This window comes from Phascolarctos cinereus, unplaced genomic scaffold (genome assembly GCF_003287225.1).
Source record: "Phascolarctos cinereus isolate Bilbo 61053 unplaced genomic scaffold, phaCin_HiC Scaffold_726;HRSCAF=1367, whole genome shotgun sequence".
NCBI classification, from domain to species: Eukaryota; Metazoa; Chordata; class Mammalia; order Diprotodontia; family Phascolarctidae; genus Phascolarctos; species Phascolarctos cinereus.
The window spans coordinates 51681143-51703122 of record NW_027556098.1 but is presented as its reverse complement, the minus strand read 5'-3'; the positions used below and the strand labels follow the sequence as shown (position 1 = coordinate 51703122).

The 21980-nt window shown below is 37.1% G+C and overlaps 1 protein-coding gene across 1 annotated transcript in view; it reads left to right on the top strand.

Annotated features, from left to right (window-relative positions):
• CLIC6 (chloride intracellular channel 6) overlaps window positions 1-21980 on the top strand; it is an 80496-nt gene that overhangs the window by 54957 nt on the left and 3559 nt on the right. The window contains exons 2-5 of the mRNA XM_020995887.2: window positions 17501-17610; window positions 18197-18322; window positions 19029-19135; window positions 20736-20917. Of these exons, the coding sequence (XP_020851546.1) occupies window positions 17501-17610; window positions 18197-18322; window positions 19029-19135; window positions 20736-20917 (525 nt within the window). The remainder of the gene's footprint in view (window positions 1-17500; window positions 17611-18196; window positions 18323-19028; window positions 19136-20735; window positions 20918-21980) is intronic.

Genomic DNA, 21980 nt, shown 5'->3' with positions numbered 1-21980 from the left:
TAGATCTATTGCTCCCTCTAATGGAAGTTTAGTTTAGATAGAAGAGGGTACACTACTGTTTCCAGTACCTGAAATTTACCGTCACCAAGGAGATGGCAGACAAAAGAACTGAGGACTGTTGGAGTTGCCTCAGTTCCACAAGGAAAAGTCAGAACATCTAACTTTTATGAGCAGGAGAACTTTACAAAAAAGCTTAGGATAAAAAGCTCATTCCACTATGACTGGCAATTCATCACCATCTTAAATGTTGTGCCAAGTTCTTCAAATACAACCAGGAAGCCTCTTTATACTTATAGAACATAAGCCTGAATATGTCAACAATGCCAAGCATGGGGGTCAGAGTGGGGAGAGGGCCGTTGGAAGAAAAGAGGGGCCCTATCCTATTGCAAATCAGTTTACTTTGTCATCTAAAAAATGAAAATGACATTTTTGCTTAATGAAGTTAAAATGTCTTTTCTTTAGACCTTACTATTTTTTGAGAAAACTTCTCCTTTATCCTGCTAGGATCACAATTTTGTTCATTGAAAAGATCTAAAAAATGGTACTTGTCAATTCAGTTAAAATTTCATCCCCTAAATTTCAATGTGAAAATGCAAAATTATTTAACAGATACATTAGAGGCTCATTGATTTTTTTTAAAAAAGATTCAACATGTATTTTCTATCAGGAAAGGGAGGAAGGATGGTGTAGTGGAAAGATTAGAAGTCAGACCTGCTACTACCATGGGCAGGTCATTTCATTTCTCTCATCTATAAAATTTAGTAAGTCAGTGATCTGTAAGATTCTTTCTATTTCTAAATATCATGATGCATCCTGTGGTCCTCAAGCAGATCCTAATATTTATAGATATTTAATTATTGAATAAGACTGTAGGAAAGACAGGCTGATATTGGAAGATTTTTTACTTTTATGCTTGAACCTTTATCCTATTTTTATTTCTCTCTATCCCTATCTTCTATCTCTTTTATTATATTCAGTTAGTCAAGGGATGTGCCTTCCTACATGGGATTTGCTCTCTAGAATGTATAGCCCAGTACTCAAACTGATCTGTGATGTCCTTAATATGGATATTCCACCCGGTACTGCAGATCATGATACATCTGTAGTAGGAGCAATATCTGCCATGTAGGCTAGACTAGTTTTTCCTTAAAAGGTATTGACTGTCCTCAAGATTTAGCTTCCTGGTGACCAAAGTTCCAGCCCATGAAGAGTGGCAGTACCTTTCCCTTAGACTTAACAGAGCACATCAATATGGTCAACATGGAGGCAGAAAATCTGTGCTTGACTGTATTTAACAATGCTGTAGTCATGCTGAATATTCTTTCCATGCTATGGCTAAGTAAACTTGTATTAACTATTGGATGGTCTATAAAAATGTTATAGAGCTTAAAAGCTTGAAGCACCAGACTAATCAAAATCAGGGCTGGCCTATAACATTATCTATGCCTTTCCATCTTGTTTAACTCTTTCCATGTCTCATTAAAACATGGGTCAGACCTCAATTTCATGAAGGCTGTGTCAGTAATCTGGCAGATATTGAATAGTACTTTCAGGTGCTGTTTTGCCATATCATTTTCCTCCATAGAAAACATCTTAGTAGCCTCTGATTGCTGCCCACATCAAATCTATTCCCCTTTGTTTCAATATTCATCCTAGCAGTCTCACTGGAGCAATCATACTTTACTGTGTCCATCACCACTCAATAATCTCTTCTCCTTGTACTTCGATCAAGAGAAATTAACTCTATAGCTATCTTATGTTTCGTCTCTCTTCAATGCCAAGCTAAAAATCTTTTCCTGGTTTATTGCCTATGCATGGAATAATCTGGAGATCCTCCACATGTCCCCAAGGTTCTCTCTTTATCCATTAAAAACAACTACATATAAATTTCCTCCTAATTAAATGAAAGCAAAATGCAGCACATAGAATTACATATCTCATGACACTTGTATAAATACCAACCTTTTCCTCTATTCTCCCATCAAAAATTATTCTTCCTTTGTAAAAAGAAAAAAAAAGTCTCATTGAATTATGACAGGATTTTAAAGATCATCAATGTGGTATAGTTTAATGTTTACTGACATAGGAATCAGGAGATCAGTCTGTAATTCTAATCTGTCTTTATCCAACCTGTGTGATTTTGGGCAAGCCACTTGAACTCTCAGGGTCTCAGTTTCCTCATCTTTTAAATCAGAGTTGGCAAACTATAGTCCGAGGGTCAAATCCAGTAAACAGCCTGGTTTTGTATCATCCAATGAGCTAAGAATGTTTTTTACATTTTAAAATTTCTCTTAAAATTAAAATTTATTTTTAAATATAAAAAATAGTCTTAGTTTGGCAGGCCACACACAAACAGCTGGTAGGCTATGTCCATGGGAGATAGTTTGCTGACCCCTGACCTAGATGGTCTCTAACTCTAACTTTCTATAATCCTGTCCAACTTCTTAATTATACATGTGAGAAAAATGAGATGCAGAGAAATTAAGTGACTCAGCCAAGATTACAGTATGTTAGTTACAGAGCCAGAGTAAAATAATCCTAGCCTCATTCCAATGCTCTTTCCACTATTCCACATTGCTTATGTCCCTGGTTGAGCCTGGAAAGCCAGCCCCATTAATTGTATATTGGGGTACCCCAGTAGCATGCTCATGAGTCTGCTTTAATACATTGAGTTGGAGATTTAGATTCTTATCTCAGGTCATTCATCTTCCCACCTTTGATGCTTTTGTCAAACAGACCTACCCCCTGCCCTGTAACATGCATGATTTCTCCTAACTCCACATCTTTGCTTATATCGTGCCCAAGACCTGGAATGAACTCCTGCTGAATTCCTGCCAGTCTTTCAAAGCCCAATTCAAATGTCACTTCCTCCATAAAATCTTCATTGCTGCTAATGACCTTCCTGCTCTGACCTTACATAATATGTTGTTTTGCTAACTCTTGAATGCACTTGTCAAATAATATTTTATATGATAGCTGTACTGGTAGCAAGGTCCCATTTACAGCGAGGGGCTGTCCCCCATATGTAGCATGGGAATGTTGTTGTCTGGTTCATATCTCTGGCCTCTTCCTTCCCACCCCCATCGTCCTTCTCTAAGGGAGACTTTTAATTCTTGCCAGGAGGGAAACAGGAACAGGCTACTCTGTTTTCCTCTGGGAGCGGGGTACCAGACTAGAATTATATCTATCTTCTTCATGAAATATTATTGATCTAGGGGATGAGGTTTTTAACACCCCCTGGTTACCTTAGCTTTTGATCACTTCATTTTTCTTCATGTTTCAATATGACTGATTTTTTTTTATGGGCTTAAATGCTCCTTGAAATGCTTGCTTTCCCCATATGAAGAACCACTGCAATATCTCTAATAATCATTGAGGTTTGTTCTTTAAGAGATACATTTTTTTATGTTTCCATGGATTAATATCCATTCTTAAAATCACAGAATTTCAAATGCAACAAAAACAAGCAATGGAATATATGTGTGGCTTGACATCCAGCAGTCAAATAAATAACTAAAGGGGCTGAAACTGGTTCAATCTGGTTTTATCTGGTGAAAATGAGATTTTCTGAGTCAGTTTAGTGTCAGTCAAGCACATGTGTGATTATTGCTGTCATGATATGAAACCATATCAAAATTATTGTTTGCTCCAAGTAAGTCACACACCAATATCCATTGGGGAATGGCTCATGTTATTATATTATACATGTTAATTATAGGTTATTTTTATTATGTGTTATTTATTTATATGTTGTATATAATATACATATTACTATATGTATATTATATATACACATACATACACACAGACATGTATATATACACATATATACACATACACATATACATATTTGCATATACGTGTTAATTCACTAAGCATCTTGGATCTTGGAATTTTTCAGTTATGTTAATATTTTTCTTATTCAACACTTTCTGTTCTTATTCTATTTTGATTAATTTTATGTAAAAGTATTTAAATTTTCTGTAATAAAAATTGTCTATTTTATCTTTTGTGATCTCTTTATCTCTTGCTTGGTTAAGAATTCTCAGCCATGCACTTGTGACATTATTATCTGTTCCTCTTGTCTTCTAATTTTTAATGATGTAACCCATTATATTAAAGTCACATATTTATTTTGAGGTTTTTTTTTTGTGCTTAATGTATCCAGTGGTGGGGAACCCACAAAGGATTTGTTCTGTGAAATTTGGATTCAGTCAACAGGCCACACTTGAGAACCTAGAGGGCCAATGCGGCCTCAAGGCTGCAGGTTCCCCACCCCTGGACTATAAACCATTTACCTATGACTAATTTCTACCAAATTGCTTTTCAGTTTTCTCAGAATTTTTTTTTTTAATGAAAGAATAATCCTTCTCCCCAGCAGTTTATATTCCTGGGTTTTTAAAATACTAGGTTACAGTTTTCAATTGTTTCTATTTTTTCCATATATGGTTTGTTTCATTGATTAATTTTTCTTCTTTTTAACTAGCACCAAAGAGTTTTGGTAAGTATTATTTTAGGGTATAGTCCAAAATTAATTCACTTTTTGACATCTGGCAATGCTGGACTTTTTTCATCTATGTGTTTTCTCACTTTTCCTGAAAATCTTGATCTTGTTTTTTTTCTCTAAATGAATTGCTGTTATTAGGTAGTAGAAGTATCACTGTGGTAGTCTTGACATAGCAGTAAACCTATAAGATAATTTTGATAGTATTTTTATTTTTATTATTTTGGTATAACTCAACTATCAGTATGGAGTATCTCCATTTATTGGTATAAAATGTTTTATAGTAGTAATTATATAAAATGTGTGCATTGCCTTTGTAGGTTTACTATCAGATATTTTACGCAGTTTTCAGGCGTTATGAATAGGATTTTTCACTTTATCATTTCTTCCATTTTTTTTTTTGGTTAACATTGTTTTTAAAAATGCTGATGTATTTGGTATATTGTTAAGCAACCAAAAGTCTTAATCATCACAATTAGTTCCCATTCGTGGTTATATATGGTTTTCTAAGTGCACCATCATGCCATCTACAAATGGGAATAATTTTTTCTCCATTGCAAATAATGTTAGCTCTTAGTTCTAGATATGTGATTTTTATCACATTAAAGATGAAAGAAGGTTCTTTCCATGCTTATTTTATTTTGTTTATCATGAATGAGTGTTGGATTTTGCCAAAGGCCTTTTTTTTTTTCTGCATCTACATCTGCATGGAAATAATCATGCTTTTTTATTATGCCAATAGTTTTTAAATATTGAATCATCATTGTGTCTTAGGCATGAATCTAATTTAGATAGAGGGAATTATTTGCTGAATATACTTCTGCATTATCTTTGTAAGTATATTCTTTCAAAAGAAACTACTAGGTTGTGCAGTGGCTAAAGGTCTGGTCCTGGAATCAAGAAGACTTGAGTTCAGATCAAGCCTCAGACACTTACTTGCTGTGTGACCCAGGCAAAGCACTTATCCTTTGTCTGACTCAGTTTCTTCAAGTGTAAAATGGGGATGATAATAATACCTACTTCCCAGGGTTGTTGAGAGGATCAAATGAGATAATATTTGTAAAGCACTTTTCACAATGTTTGACATATAGAAGATACTTAATAAATGCTTATTTCCTTCCCTTAAAATTTTTGCATCAACATTCTTTAGGAAATTGGTTTATATTCTCTTTTTCTATTTTGTCTCTCCCTGTCTTTTATTTCAGAAACATATTTGCTTAACAAAATGTTTGGGAAAGTACAGTTTTGTGAACAATTTCATAGTATAAATTTTCAGTGTGCTTCACAAGTTCAGTAGAATTCATTTGTAACTATTCAGCTTTCTATTTTCTTTTTTTGCTTATCTTTCTGGGAGGACTATTAAAGCCTTCTGCTAATTTTGTATGACTATCAATGTCTATATTTTTTGGTTCCTAAAATATTAATTATTTTTTTCTCTTGTTCTCCCCTTTATTTTATGCTTCCTGTTTTTTTTCTTTGGTTCTTTTGCTCATTGAAACTTTCTTTATTTTCTTAATGTCCTTTGGACAATTTGAGAGTTTTTTAAATAAAAAAATACATGTTATGTTATATATAAAATTATATATTGGATTATGTTAAAATATTATACTTATTGATTTCTTCTTTAAAATCTCTACTTTTTGTTCTTACTTCTTTGATATTTTCACTTATTTCTTTGAATCCTTTGAACCATTCTTGAGGTTATTGGAAATATTCCATTGTTATGTCAGAGGGCCTTGGATAATTTGTTACAATACCTTCACTTTCCTCAGGGGATTTTGACTCATTCTTTATTGTAAAGTATTTAATAAGATGGTCTTTTATTGATTTTTTTACGCTTCTCCTCCTTAGTCAATTTTCTTTTCTTTTCTTTCTTTTCTTTTTTTTTTTTGGTTAGGCAATGGGGTTAAGTGACTTGCCTAGGATCACACAGCTAGTGTTATGTGTCTGAGGCTGGATTTGAACTCAGGTCCTCCTGAATCCAGGGCCGATGCTCTATCCACTGCGCCACCTAGCTGTCCCCTTAGTCAATTTTCATATGCGTATTTTAGTCTTTCTTCTGATTTTTTTTCCTATGATGTTCTTATTTTAAATATTGTGCAACGAATAAGGCATACTTGTCATTGGCCATAGAAAGGCAGCTACATTGTACTGCTGGACTTGAAATCAGGAAGACCTGGGTTCAAATCCTTCCTTTAGAACTTACTAGCTGTTACTATAGGAAAGATGCTCAAGTTCTGTGAGCCTCAGACAATTTTCTAATAGTCTAATATGTGGTTATGGTCTGACTTAATAAAAGGACTACGCACATGAGCAAAATCACTCCCCAAATCTTCCCAAACTACATGTGGTGAAACCTACTTACATGTGGAACTATCCATATTGCAGACATCTTTTTTTTTTAGATAGGTGTCTTTAAATATATACTTTGAATAGTTTATAAAGCTTCAAATCCATGCTTGAAAAAACCTAAATTCTGGCTTTTTAACTGTTTGAGCAGAAATCATTTCATAGCTTTGTATCTTAAACAATTACTTTGCACAGTATCTTAAATCTTTAATCATTGTTTATTAAATTGAATGAGATTGTTTGCCTGTAGCAAGATACTAAAATTAAGTATTTTTTCTTTTTCTGAGTTTCAAGTAGACTGAATTAGTGTGAAAGAGGCAAACCATAGAGACATTATTTAAAGTAAGTTTTGATTAAAAGAGTAAATACTATATTATCCATATTTTATAATGCAGACTGCCATGCTGTTCATTTCATTCCACTATTTTTTGAGGGAAAAGCCAGCAGAAATTTCAGTGTTTTTTTTCCCTTGGCAATTGGGGTTAAATGACTTGCCCAGGGTTACACAGCTAGTAAGTGTCAAGTGTTTGGTCTGAGGCAGGATTTGAACTCAGGTTCTCCTGACTTCAGGGCCAGTACTCTATGCACGGCACCACCTAGCTGCCCCAAAATTTCAGTGATCTTAAATGCTGAAAACTGAACAAGTTGTAAAGGAAATTACAATCTCAGGCTTTTTTTTTTGAAAAAGTTGTTTTAAAAGCAGAACATACAGTTCTGAATTGTCCAAAGCCTTCCGTTGTCCAAAGGTGTCTTCAACAACTGATGGGAAGCAGGGAAGACACTTTCATCTCCCAATCTGCTTAATATAAATGTATTAAAAATATATACACATGAAAGTTTCTTTCAAGGTTTAGAACATGGTTAAGAAATCTTAAAATTAACCTAGAGAGTTGTTAGTATTGGCAAATAAAGCTTTGAAAAACTTTCCTCCCACATTAGACTATGAGCTTCTTGAGAGCAGAACTATTTTATTTTATTTTATTTTATTTTTTGCCTTTCTTATTCTCCCCAGTACAGTGCCTGGCAGTTAGTATGGTGCTTAATAAATGCTTGTTGACTGACTTTATTTGATAAAATTACTCATTTATTGTGATACTGTCAGTTAGTCATGCCTCACTTATATGTATTTATCCCATTATCTTGTCTATTTTATGAATACCATCAAGACAGAATTCTCATTGCTCATTAATGGGCTATGTGGATTATGTATCCTCTCCTTTATTTTTGCTGGCACATCCTAGTACTGAAGCACATTAAAGTAATAAAATTAGGCAGCAAGACGTCCTAGGCACTCCCACCATGTTCCCGTAACCCCCTCATTTACAACCGACTGAGACAGATTTCTTTTAAGAGTAATTTAAGATGAGGCAATACTGCATATGTAAATCCTGTTTTATTGGCACCGGTGGCAGCCAGTTAATTCTTCTAAAATGCTGTTCAGCCTTCAGTCAAACAGCCGTACTAGGTTTGAACTCTACGATTTTAAAGTGACCCTGGGGGATAATGTGCAAAGGCAGCTTTCATGACTATCATATAAATCATGGCCATTCTGGCCACACAGACGCTCCTGCCACCAACAAGCCAGATGTCAGATCCCATCTGTAATTCTGTTGCTGAGTCTCTAGAAGTCTGGGACCTTAGCAGCGTCTACTAACAATGGCATATCCCTGTCCCCCATTCATTTAACTCTGCTTCCATAAAAAGGGAGTAGTAGCTGCCAGGATACAGGAAATGGAGAGGAGTAGGACAATTACCAGGAAAAACATTGACTTGATACAGAGGTTGAGATCATTAAAGAGATGGAGCAAATTAAGAGGCTCACACAATATAATTATTCTTTGGAGCTCAGGGCTTGAAAACTACTTTCTGCATTAAAGATGCCCATTTCCAGACACAGAGCTCTTTGTGAAGGTGAGCTTTACCAAGAAATCCAACAATGAAAAAATACACGTAGTTAAGCAGGGATTTCATTGCATTCAAAATGAGTTAGACTAGGACTCCAAAGGTTAAAGAGACGAGTCAGAGAAAAAAAATGATTGCACCACTCTGCAGACTTATTTTGGGCTTTACTGTACTTAGTGTAACTACTATAAAATATGAGCTTTAAAAGGCTGCAAGTCCAGACTAGCTAAAATAGGTATGTGGTTGAATGTCCTTATTCTTTTGTACCCCTTCCCCCTTTTCTTTGCTTGCGTATGTTAGAAGCTGCAGTTATTGAGAATGTAGTGAAGTTTTAAAGAATAACAAAACAGTAAGCCATGGAAATTAAAAAAAAATAAAACTTAGCTTTCTTTTTCCTTTAGTAGGGATCTGGGGAGGGAGAAGGTAGCAGTGGAGAGAATACATTTTGTTTTGCTCTAAGGTGAAGAAAGGAGAATTGTTTGGGGCCATTTTTACAGACAGGCAAAGTGCTTGTGCCTTTTACTGCCTCCAGAGTGAAAACAAACATTTATTCAGCATTTATTTAAAGCATTATTCTAAATTCTAGGAATACAATGTTTCTGTTCTCAAGGGGCTTACATTTCAGTATGTGATATGTAATTATTACAGTTTGCATATATATACATATATATGTATATATGTGTATATATATACATATATATATGTATATATATATATACATATATATATATATACATATATATATATATATATATATATATATATATATATATATATATATATATATACATATATTGCCTTAAGGTTTGCAAAGTGCTTTACAAGTAATAGCTCATTTTATCCTTACAGTAACCCTGTGAGGTAGGCCCTATCATTGGCCCCATTTTACAGATGAGTAAACTGAGGCAGACAGTCATTAAGTGACTTGTCCAGGGTCATAAAGCTAGTAAGTAACTAGTTACTAGATTTGAACTCAGGTCTTTCTAACTCCAGGTTCAGCACTGTGCACTTTAAACACTGCCATCTAACTGCTTCCACACAGAAAAGTATGATACGGGATAGTAAATGATAGGGGCAAAGGAGCGATCTAGACAAAAAGCCTTAGGGATTTTTGAAGAGGGAGAGTATGTCCCCTGAGGAAAAGTGGCAAGGGGCCAGGCTGGGCATCCTCCGTCTTCCCCAAAGCAAAGATTTGCATTCTTGCCAGCACAAGGCAACCTTCTTCTACCTGCCCAACCTCCCAACTAGGGCATGGGAAACCTCTGGTGCAAAGAGGAGCCACCTTGCCTTTGACCTGTGCTCCTCCAACTCCTGCCGCACCCCTCTCCTGTCTAATTTTCACTCTTTGGAGTGAAGAGGAATAGTGAAACAGGACCTTCTATTTTATCTGCTGACCCTGTGCCTGTTATCTCATCTGTACTTGCCTCCAGCCTGATTTCCAGGATCCTCTGCGAAGTGGAGTGATGGCCTCCATGCCATGATGAACATTCCTACACATATTCTTCACATTTCAGTGATTCTGAGCTTCCATAGATAATCATCCAAACATCATTCCCCATCCCTACTTCCTGTTCCTTATTCTAATCCCCCTCAACTCTCTCACCCCAAAGTTTCAACCAAACACTTTTCAGATCTTCCGCTGTGCCCTGTAAAATATCTGTTCCAAAAGCAAAAATTTCTTTTCATTCTAAAATCTTTTCTTTTCCTCCTTCCATCTACTAGCCATTACTGAAACCTGGTTTCTCCCCTACTCCCCACCCCAATGACATAGCCTCCCTGGCCACTCTTTTCAATATTGGCTACACTTTAACACATTCCTCTCAGCTCACTGGTTAAGGAGAGGGCTTTGGAATGTTCCTTGCTTCCCCCATTGCCACTTCCAGATTCTCTCCCTACCTCTATCATATCTATCACCCAATCAATAATCCTGGTAGCTGTTGTTTATAGATCTCCAGGTCACTCCCCCTCCTTCCTCAGTGAACATGACTCACAATTTTTTTTTCTCCTTCCCCACTCCTGCCCTTATACTAGGGGACTTCAACATATACATTAATTCTCATTCAAACACCCTAACCACTCAGTTCTTCAATCTACTCACTTTCCATGACCTCAGTCATACACAAAAATGGTTATACCTTTGATCTTAACGTCACCCACAAACATACCGCCTCCATGTTCAAGAATTCTGAAATCCCCTTATTTGACCATAATCTATTGGCTTTTCACCTCTCCCTTTGCCATCCCTTACAAAACTTTACTCTTTGTCTGTACCATGACCTCTAAAATCTTGATCCCTCACTTCTCTCCCAGGCCATCTCCCATGCACTAGTTACTTTCCTCTTTTCCCCATCTTAAACTCTTGGTGAACTAATTCAACTCTACACTGTCTTTCTTTCTTAAATATTGAGCCTTCTTATCAATTCATTGATTATCCAAGCTTCTGCCTTGGATCACTTTGGCCATTTGCTGCCTTTTTTTCCTACAAACATGGCGCTGAATGAAGGTGGACAAAATAATGCAACAATTTTGACTAGGTATATTATAAATTTATGTTACACAACTTAAATTGGGCCCTCAGTCCTGTTAGGAAATCCTTCTATACCTCTCTTATCAGCCCACTCTCCCATTCTCCACAGTGGCTTTTCAAATCTCCAATGGCTTTACTTCTTCCCACTTTCTTAGCTGAGAACCTTGCTTCACATTTTACAGGAAAAATTGAGGCCATGAGCTCCCATTTCTCCCCCCTCTTTTATCTTATATCACTGAGACACCTTCTGCCACTATCTCCTCCTTTACTCATCTCCCTTGAGGAGATGGCCTTACTCTTTCCCTTACCCTCTCCCTGCTCAAGTGATCCCATTCTTTCTCATCTTCTTCAACAAATTGCAACCATTGTCATCACCACTCACACTTATTTTCAATCTCTCCTGTCTACTGGCTCATTCCTTACTGCTTCCAAATGTGCCCATATTTCTTCCATCCTGAGAAAAAAAACAACAAACCCTCACTTTATACTTCCATTCCAACTAACTTTTGCCATGTGTTTTTCTGCTCTTTGTCACTAAAATCCTTGAAAATGCCATCTATAATAGGTGCCTCCACTTTTTCTCCTCTCACTTTCTGCTTCACCCCTTACAGCATGGCTTTCAATCTTATCATTCTACCAAAACAGCTCTCTCCAAAGTTACTAATGATCTCTGAGTTGCCAAATCCAATGACCTTTTCTCAATCCTCATTCTACTTGGCCTCTTCAGTTATCAACACTGTTGATCACCCTCTCCTCCTTGATACTATCTTCCCTGTAGATTTTTGCCCTCTTTGAGGCAAAAATAGTATCTTTCCCCTGCCCCTAACACTGTGCCTTGTATAGAGGAGCTGCTTAGTAAATGTTGATTGATCAAAAGAATGCTATTGACTGATAAGAATCTGAAAAGGCAAGCATGTTGAGCCTTGAAGGAAGATAAGGATCCTAAAAGGTAGAGATGAAACTGGAGTACATTTTATGTCTCTGTAAATACAGGGAGGTACGTGTCAAGTTCTGGGAACAGTGTGAGTGGAACATAGGAATGTATGAAAGAGGGTAATGTGAAATGCAGTTAGAAAGTTAGTTTATACTCACATTGTGGGAGGTCTTCAATGTCAGGCTAATGAATATTTTACCTTAAATACAATAGAGAGCCACTGAAGTTTTTGAATAGGGGAGTGAAAGGGTCAGAAGGTCATTTTGGCCATTATGTAGAAGATGGAGGGGAGAGAGGTAGAGCCAAAAGAAAAGGAGATCAGTTAGGAGGCTATTATCATAGTCCAGGTGATGAGGATGAAGGTATCAACAGATGGTATTCATTGTTACTGTCTTCCCCTTCCCACTAACTCCATAACAACCTTAAAATTTTCAGTTGTTATGAATACTCAGGAACCTTTGATGTAGAGAAATATATCAGAGAGTGATAAGAAGGAAAGATGGGGTAGCACATGGGGTGGGCCCCAAAGGGAAAAGAAAATTAGGTTTACAATTATCCATTATCTTCTCTTTTCTAGTTAAATCCAATCAGATGAAACTGGATTCAATCTGTACCTTTTCCCATTTTCCAATTCTAGGTATAAGGAGAGAAAAAAGTAGATAGCCCCTCAACTCCTCTAATTGTGGATTATAATAGTAGGTTTAGGGAAAGTGATTAGTCACATTTTTGTCTTTGGTCATTACATTGAGGTTCTATTGCTTCCATCTTGCTTCAAGTACCTCAGACATAGCCCCTTCACTTATTATACCTCCTTGTAAATAATTTGAGATTCATGGAGGAGTGTGCTCCCTTAGAACCATATGACCACAGCACTATGGAAGATCAGAACTTAATTAGAACTTTAAGACCATGTAGTCCAACCACTACAGATAAGGGGACCAGATGAAATAGGCAATTTGCTTGTGGTCACACATCAAGCAGGTAGCTGAGCAAAGTTGGTTAACTTCTAGTCTAATTCTCTTTCTACTCTGCCACATTTCTTTGCCTCACCATACAAAAGGAATACCACTTAGGCTTTTTTTTTTTTGTTCAGGTCATGCTTGCATTGCTTTGGTATAGAGAGTTAATTTATTAAGTATCCTTTGTTCTTGCTATGTGTTGTGATTTCATTTGAAGTCACACGAGTCCTTTACTGAAGAGTATATCTAAATCTCATCCTGCTCTTTTCAGCATCCTTGCATTATTATGGATTTATTTAGTAATACTTTGGGACAGAAGAAGACGAATTTCAGCTCCTGCTTTGTCAGCTTTGATAATAAATGCCCATCTCAGAGGAGGTGTGAACCATTGTAGAGTCAGACACCTTCCTCTCTTCTCTGTTACCTCACTCCCCACATAATCCACTGCCTGAAAGGCAAATCAGTCAATATCAACAAGCATTTATTAAGCACTTACTATGTGCCAAGCACTATGGCCAGGGATACAAAGAAAGACAAAAACCATAAAAACTGTCTCTCTCCTCAAGAAGCTTACCTGTGAATGAGGGAAACAAGGCATAAATAAACATGTATGAGTTATGTATCAAGTAAAAAGAAGGTAACCTTAAGGGGGAAAGTTCAAATGGAAAATAGGGAAAGCCTTTTTGCAGAAAGTGGTAATTGAGCTGAGTATTAAAGAAAGATGGGGATGTCAAGAGGTCAAATTGAGGATGGAGAGCATTCTAGGCATAAGTAACAGCTGGTGCAAAGGCATGGAGAGGAGAGATGGAGTGTCATAAGTAAGGAACAGCAAGGAAATTAAAGAACTTCCCATCAATTCGGGAATGACTAAAGAAATTATGGTATACAAATGTAATAAGGTGTTATTGTATCATGAGAAATGATGAAAGGGATAATTTCAGAGAAACTTTGGAAGACATGTATGAATTGATGCAGAGTGAAGTGTGCAGAATGAGGAGAATGATTTATACAATAGAAGATTAGACAAATAGCTTTGAAACACTTGAACTCTTATTAGTGTAATGACCAGCCACAATGATGGAGCTTGACAGAAAAGGCATGCATTCAAAACGCAGAATGAGAAATATTTTTGGGCATGAATAACATGGGAATTTGTTTTGCTAAACTATGCATTTTGTTACAAGGATTGCTTTTTCAGTTGGAGGAGGGTGGGAAGGACAAAAATAATTGCTTGTTAATGTACAAAAAAACCCCCCAATGATTTAAAAGTAACAAGAAGAAGACTGGTTTGTTGGATTGTAGAGTTCATGAAAGAGAATAAATTGTGAGAAAATTGGAAAGGTCAGAAGGGATCAGGTAGTAAAGAGCCTTAAATGCCAAGCAGAGGAGTTTATATTTGATTCGACGTGGCCAAACTTAGGCTTTAGCATAATCAACTTGGCAACTGTGTGGAAGAAAGATTGGGCTTGGGAGAGTGAAGTCAGGGAAACCAATTCCAATACAATTGCAATAGTCCAATTGAGAGATCAAGAGTCTGAATTAGAATGCTGGTTTTTTTTTTGATTGGAGAGAAGAGGACATATAAGGGAGAATTTGTAAAGATAGGAAAGAGGATTTGGCAACTGCTTGGCTATGTGGAGAAAGTGAGAGTGAAAAGTGAAGGAAGAATTTGAAGTAACAAACCTGAAATGATGTTGTTGTCCACAATAGTGATAGGGATGTGCAAAAGAGGAGATGACCTTAGGGGGAAAATAATGAATTTTGGTTTGGACGTGTTGTGTTTGAGATGCTTATGGGATCTCAACAGTTCATTCTGAACCAGTTCAAAATGTCCACTAGACAGTTGGAGATGCAGTAGTGGAGTCCAGAACAGAGCCTAGAGATGGAAATACAGATTTGGGAATCATTTGCCTAGAGATGATAGTTAAACCCATGGGAATTTATGAGATAATGATAATAATAGTTAGTATTTACATGATATTTTAAGTTTTTGAAAAAGACTTTACAAATGTAATCTCACTTTATTCTCATAATATCCCTGGGAAATAGATGCTATTATTAGCCCCATTTTACAGCTGAGGACACTGAAGTAGGCACAGGTTAAGCTAGTAATTGTCTCAAGCCATATTTGAACTCAGGTCTTCCTGAATCCAGATCCAGCACTCTATGGGCCCAGGACAGGGCCTTGGGAGATAACTACACCTAGGAGATATGACAAGAATGAAGATCCAGCAAAAGAGATAGAGAAGAAGTGAAAGGAAATCAAGAAAGAGCACTGCCATGAAAACCCAGAGAGTTGAGAGTACCTAGGAGGAAATCAACGGTGTCAAAAGCTTACAGAGGTCAAGCGGAACGAGGAATGAGAAGACATCACCTGATTTAACATTTAATAGATCATATCAATGTCATATCAATAACAATATCAGAAATTAGACAGCAGTGGGTTTAGAAGCGAGTAAGAAAAAAACAAATTTGTAACAGATTTTTACAATGAATTTAGCAGAGAAGGGAAAGAGATCTGAAAGATGATACTAGCATTTTTTGAGGATGGAAACATGACCACATTTGTAGAAAACAGAGTACGATCCAACATATAAGGAGATATTGAAGATTAAAGAAAGAATGAGAATGATGGTGGGGGCAATGTGCTAGAGAACATGAGAGGAGATGGGATCAAAGTAGAATGTAAAGAGGTTGGCTTTGGCAAGAAAGACATCTAGTCATCTGATAGTGGAGTGAAGGAACAGATAGTGGGTGATAATGTGAGATGAGAAGAAGAGGGAAAACTGAAACTTTTGGTCAGTGGCATCAATTTTTCAATGAAATATGAGGTAAGTTCCTCAGCTGAAAGGGTTGGGTGCTATGGAAAGCTATAACTGAAATGAGAAGGTTTGGGAGAGTCACTATGGTAAGTGGGATAGGGAATCAATTCAACAAGAGCAGAGGCATTGCCATGCTATTATAAAGGTCCAGACGAGATTAGGTAACATAAATCTGTAGTGGAAAGGCATATTCATTATTATGAGGGAGAGTACATTTGAAAGATGAAGTTGGGAGGAATTATTTCATTTCCCCCAAGATTTTTATAAAATACATATTTTCTGCTGGGCAACCCTCATACTCTTTCCCTATCCCTTCCTCTCCAGGTTTCCAGAATTGGAAGAGACATTTTCTATAACATTTAAAAGATTAGGTTCTAACTTTATATAATTGAGAAGTAGAAGTAAGATATCTCCTTGTTACCTATCTCTTTTGTGTGCATCTCTTCTGTCTCTAAGGGGAAAAAAAACAACAGGAAATAATTCTACAGGGACCGGAGAAGAACCATATAGAATATTAGAGCTGGATGGGACCTTAGGGTTTATAGGATCATAGGTTTAGAGCTGGATGTAATCTCAGAGGCAATTTAATCCATTCCCCATCTTACAGTTAAGTAAACTGAGACCCATAGGGTTGAATGACTTGCCAAAGGTCACTCACACAGGTAATATTTGTCAGAGGCAGGATTTGAACCCACAGAGCCATTGCTTTTTTTCCCCCAAAGCATTCCACATCAAACCCTTCTGCTTTTTTTTTTTTTGGAGGGGGGTTGTCTCTTTCAGTTTTATTTATGTTTTGTGTTTGTATTACATACATTTACAGATTGCTCCTATTTCTTGAGAGGTTTCTCGACAGTAAGCAAAACTAATAAGACAGTGACATCATCTGAAACTCACACTAACAGAATTTTTTTTTCTCTTCTTTTCACTTTGCAAAGGAGAAAACTGAGTCTGAGATGGATGTGATTTGCCCAGGGTCATATGAGAGAAAGGGTCAGAGCTGTGACTTGAACCCAAGTCTTTGATATTTTAAATCATACCTTTCTTGTCAGTTGTAATGGAAGTTTTAGGTTTATGTTGGGGGAAAGGGTAATAGGCTTCTTTGGCAGTACTGGAGGAATTCTCAATGCTCATTCCTCTGTTCTTTCCTGCTACTTCTTTTCCTCACCAAAACCTTAGTTGAAAGCTGCTATCAGGAAGTGGTGAGGTGATAGATGACAGAGAAAACAAGTTTTCAGTAAAGCGAAGGAGTCAATGTTGGAAGTAGAGTCTGCTGAACTATTGCTGTGTTCCATTTACTTCCCTCACCTCCATTTGATCATTTCCGACTCCACCTAGATGAACTTGGTATCACAGTAAAATGTTCTAGAAAGGCACTTAACAAATTGATGTACCTTAGAGCAACAGCTTACCATAAACCATTTCATTTCTATTATGGAGTTTAAATATTAGAAACATGAAATTACCTTAGCTGAACATCTAAAAAATTCTATTTTAAATTTGTAGGCTGGTTATGATGGTGAGAGCATTGGAAATTGTCCATTTTCTCAGCGACTCTTTATGATACTGTGGCTAAAAGGTGTTATATTTAATGTTACAACAGTGGACTTGAAAAGGTAAGAGAACCATAGAGTATTTTAATTTCAATGATTGTAACTAATTTTCCTCCATCCCTCCTTTACTTTTGTCTTTCCCCTTTTCCATACTCTCCTGATTTCCCCAGTCCTACCCCTCCCCCGTACACCTTCCCCTGTCCCTGTAATGGAATAACATAAACAGACCTTTATATCTCAACATACATGCATGAGTAGAAAACTTGAGTACAAACTTTGGCACAAAAGATATGGTTCAGGAGAGGAGAAGGGTATGAAGTAGTGAGCGAGCCTCTCCAGTGAATACAGGCTCCTTTTGAACTCAGGGTCAGCCATATGCTTTTAGAATATGGAGCTGGTCATACTGTAGAGCAGCTCAACTCAACGGATCAGGCTGTTCTTCAATTCCTGTGTCAGGGAAATCAAACCCATCCTTTTAAGAAATCTTTTTGCTCCCCTTGCCTTTGAAAATGATCAGAACATGACAATTTGCTTTGAAATAACAATAATTGTTTCTGGCAAAATTGGAACAGATTGATACACTAAGCAAAGGAAATGAGTATCAATAAGCAGCTGCTTTCTACTAACTGCAGTGTTCATCTCCTCTTAGGAAACCTGCAGACTTGCAGGATCTGGCTCCTGGAACAAACCCACCTTTTATGACTTTCGATGGAGAAGTAAAGACAGATGTGAATAAGATTGAGGAGTTCTTAGAAGAAAAATTAGCTCCACCAAGGTACTCCATAGGAAATGAATGGACTAGTCTGGTTAAGATATTTCCAAAAAATAAATTAATGTAAAATCTTGGAAGGGGTGCTGAGAAAGGAGCTATGTTTAGATTCCATTCTTCTGGGACTACCCCCAATTTATCCTCTATGTATCATTTGATATAATTGTTTGTATATTGTCTTCCCCCATTAAACTATGAGCTACTTGAGAGCAGGAACTGTCTTTTGCCTTTCTTTTTTAACTCCAATGCTAAGCATAGTGCCTGGCACATTGTAGGTACTTTAACAATGCTAATTGATTGGCTGACTGATTTATGTTTTGATGGGAATGTTCCAACTACTGAACAGTTGACAAAGGAGACTGTAAAACAGTGTGTATGACATTTAGCACAATGGAACCATTAGGAACTTAGTAAATACTTTTATTGATACTATTTGTGTCAATATCCTACTCTAAAAACTTGAGTGGGAGTGGAACAGATGGGAATCCTTTTAGTTCTGAGTGCCAGGTGACTTCAGAGCTAGTGTCACTTAGAGCAACCCTTTCTAGTATGCTATTGGGAAGACTCCCCGAGAGGCTGAGGGACAGTCCTGGAAGGGAAAGACTTTAAGGTCTTCATTTGCTTTTTTCTCTTAGAAAAGATTTCTGCCTTCTACACAGCAATGACCCAGAATAGCTCTTGTCTGTGACATGTTTCATTTTGACCTCCACAGGTACCCTAAGCTTGGAACCCAGCACATGGAATCAAACTCTGCGGGAAATGACGTATTCGCAAAATTTTCTGCGTTTATAAAAAACACAAGAAAGGATGCCAATGAGAGTGAGTTCCTCACAGTTCCTCTGTTTTCTCCTCTTTGGAGGTGGGGGGTGGGGGAGAGGATCTTTATTAGGCAATTTGGAATCATGGGAAGAACATTGGCCTAGAAGTCCAGAAACTTAGACACTATCTGTGTAATCTTAGACAAATAATGTTATCTCTTTATTACTCAATTTCTTCACCTCTAAAGCAAGAGGGTTGGTCTAGATGGCTTCTAAGGTTCTTTTTGGCTCTAACACAGGCTGAAATTTCATCAGTGGAAGGAATTTCTGATGTAGAAACCACAAATGCAGACAAGCAACTATACAGAAACTTTTTTTTTTAAGCCCAGAGCTGTGATTTCATTAGTATAGCTCATTCCAGATGAAGCTAGAAGAATATCTAGTTGTATAGTACATTAAAACCTAAACAGAAAAGTTTATATTTTATCCTAGAGGCAATAGGAAGCCTTGGTAGGGAAGTTTACCAAGTGAGATGGCGTAAATTAGAAGAGAAGAGGGCCCAGATAGGTGCCTTGAAGTATACCCACAGTTAGGAGGCATTACATGCATGATAAGACAGCCAAGGAGATTGAGAAGGTAGGATCAGACCTATTGGAGAAGAACCAGGAGAGAGCAATGTCATAAAAACCCAGAAAGGAGGAAAGGCTAGTGAACAGTGTTAAATACTGCAGAGATCTAGAAGGATGACCATCATATTTTGCCATTAAGTTGTCATTGGTAATTTTGGAGGAGATGATTTCAGTTGAGATTGGAAGTCATATTACAAAAGATTAAGGAGCGAATATGACCAGAGAGGAAGTGGAAGGGCAAAGATCTGAGAAATTGAATAGGAATAAAGGATGATAACTTGAGAGGGTGGTGGATTCTAGTAAAGGTGAAGGTTGTTTTTTTTTTGTGTTTTTGATGGTGACATCTTGAGCATGTTTGGAAGCACTATGGAAGGAACTAGTAGACAGAGAGGTTGAAGATTCTAGAAAGAGAGGAGGGATGAGGAAAATACAATCTGCTAGGGTAGATAAGACTGGATGTGATCAAGTCTAAATGTAAAGAGATTGGGCTTGGGAAAGAGAATGGCTTCCTCTTTGTGATAGTCTGGGGGGAAAGGAGAAGAGAATGAGAGATGATGTCAAGGAGTTTTGAGATGAAGAGAATGGATACCAAGGGAGCTTAGATTGAATAGCCTCAGTGTTTTGAGCAAAGTAAGATCCAAGGTACTCAGCAGAGAAAGGAGGGAGGAGGCATGGGAGGCTTGAGGAGAGAAGACAAAGTTTGAAACAGCTTCTACTGGGAATGAGATAGAGAATTAATTTGGGAAGAATAAAAGGATTGCCTTGTTGTAGTGAGAGCTCATGTAGAGCTGGCTAACATAAGTTTGTAATGTACCCTGTAAGCATAGTTGTGAGACTTCCTTCAGCTGGGTTCATCATCTTATGAGTAGGAGCTTCTCAGGCCTCTCAAATGGTAGCAATATTGCTTACTACCTCTGTCTGACATAAAGGAATGAACTAAATTGACTTCCTAAGCCCAAATAACTTATCTCTTGAACCAGACATTACCTCTAGTTGTGATTCTTTGTGATTTTTCTCCTTTTTTGATTCTAGATTTGGAAAAAAATCTGATAAAGGCTTTGAGGAAACTAGATAATTACTTAAATACCCCTCTGCCTGATGAAATTGATGCATATAGCTCAGAAGACATCACTGTTTCCAACCGGAAGTTCCTCGATGGGAATGAGCTCAGTTTAGCAGATTGTAATCTCCTACCTAAGCTCCATATCATTAAGGTTTGGATTTCTCTTCTCCTATGTGTTGAAGAAATCACTTGTTTTTGGCCAGGCATGAAAAACCCCTGGAATCACTAATCAAATTGAAACCAGTCCAACTTGTTCCAGAAATCAGTACCTTCATTTCATATTCATGAAATCAAGATGACAGACAGCCTCATGTGGTACCTGGGCTTGCTCCCATTCACTTTACCTTCATTGTTAATACTTTTCCACATTTACTTCTATGGAGCAAAGAGAAGATCTGTAAAAACAAACACTTGCCCCAGTATGTCCATAGACATATCCTCTAAACAGGAGTCTCAGAGCTAAAGACAATGTTCTAGCAGTTAGGAAAGATAGCAAGGCAGTGTTGGACTGCCCTTGGTGTTCCTTAGGAATGCAAACTCATCCTTTCTAGAGATCTTTGCAAGATTTAGAAAGAATCTTTAAAAATCTTTAAAAAATCTCACTCTAGCTCTGGAGAAGTATACTTCCAAGTCGTTTACTTTCTTTGAGGAATGATTTATTGATTTCTTTTGTTTTTGGGTCACAGTCATTTCCTTATATCACCCCTCTACACATAGCCACATTAAGTTCTACTTTGTAGCAAAGAAAAACAAACAAAACTGATCAATACAGTAACTGTATCTCACAATGTAAGCAACATTCTTCCCCAGTAGTCCCTTATTTCTCTGCTGAGAGTGGGGAGGTGTGTTTCAGTATCTGTTCCCTGGGACCAAGATTGATCATTATAATTATTCAGAGCTTCCTTTTTGTATTCTTTCATTAAGGTGTTGTATATTTTTATAATTTTGCCAGTGACTCTGTATCATCAATTTTCCTCCTTACATGTTTTTCAGGATTTGGCCTAGCCTACCTATAATTATAGAAATAGGAGCGATGTAGTTCATATTGTTAGAACTGGAGTTAGCATTGCTGCTAGCTTTTAGAAAAGGATTCCCTAGACTCTGCTGCTATTGCTCTCAGCTCCACAGCCTCTGCATTGTCAGACATATTCATACACTGTTCAAAGAAAGAACTAACTGTAGCTCTGATATCTATTGACATTTCCTGTGTGCCT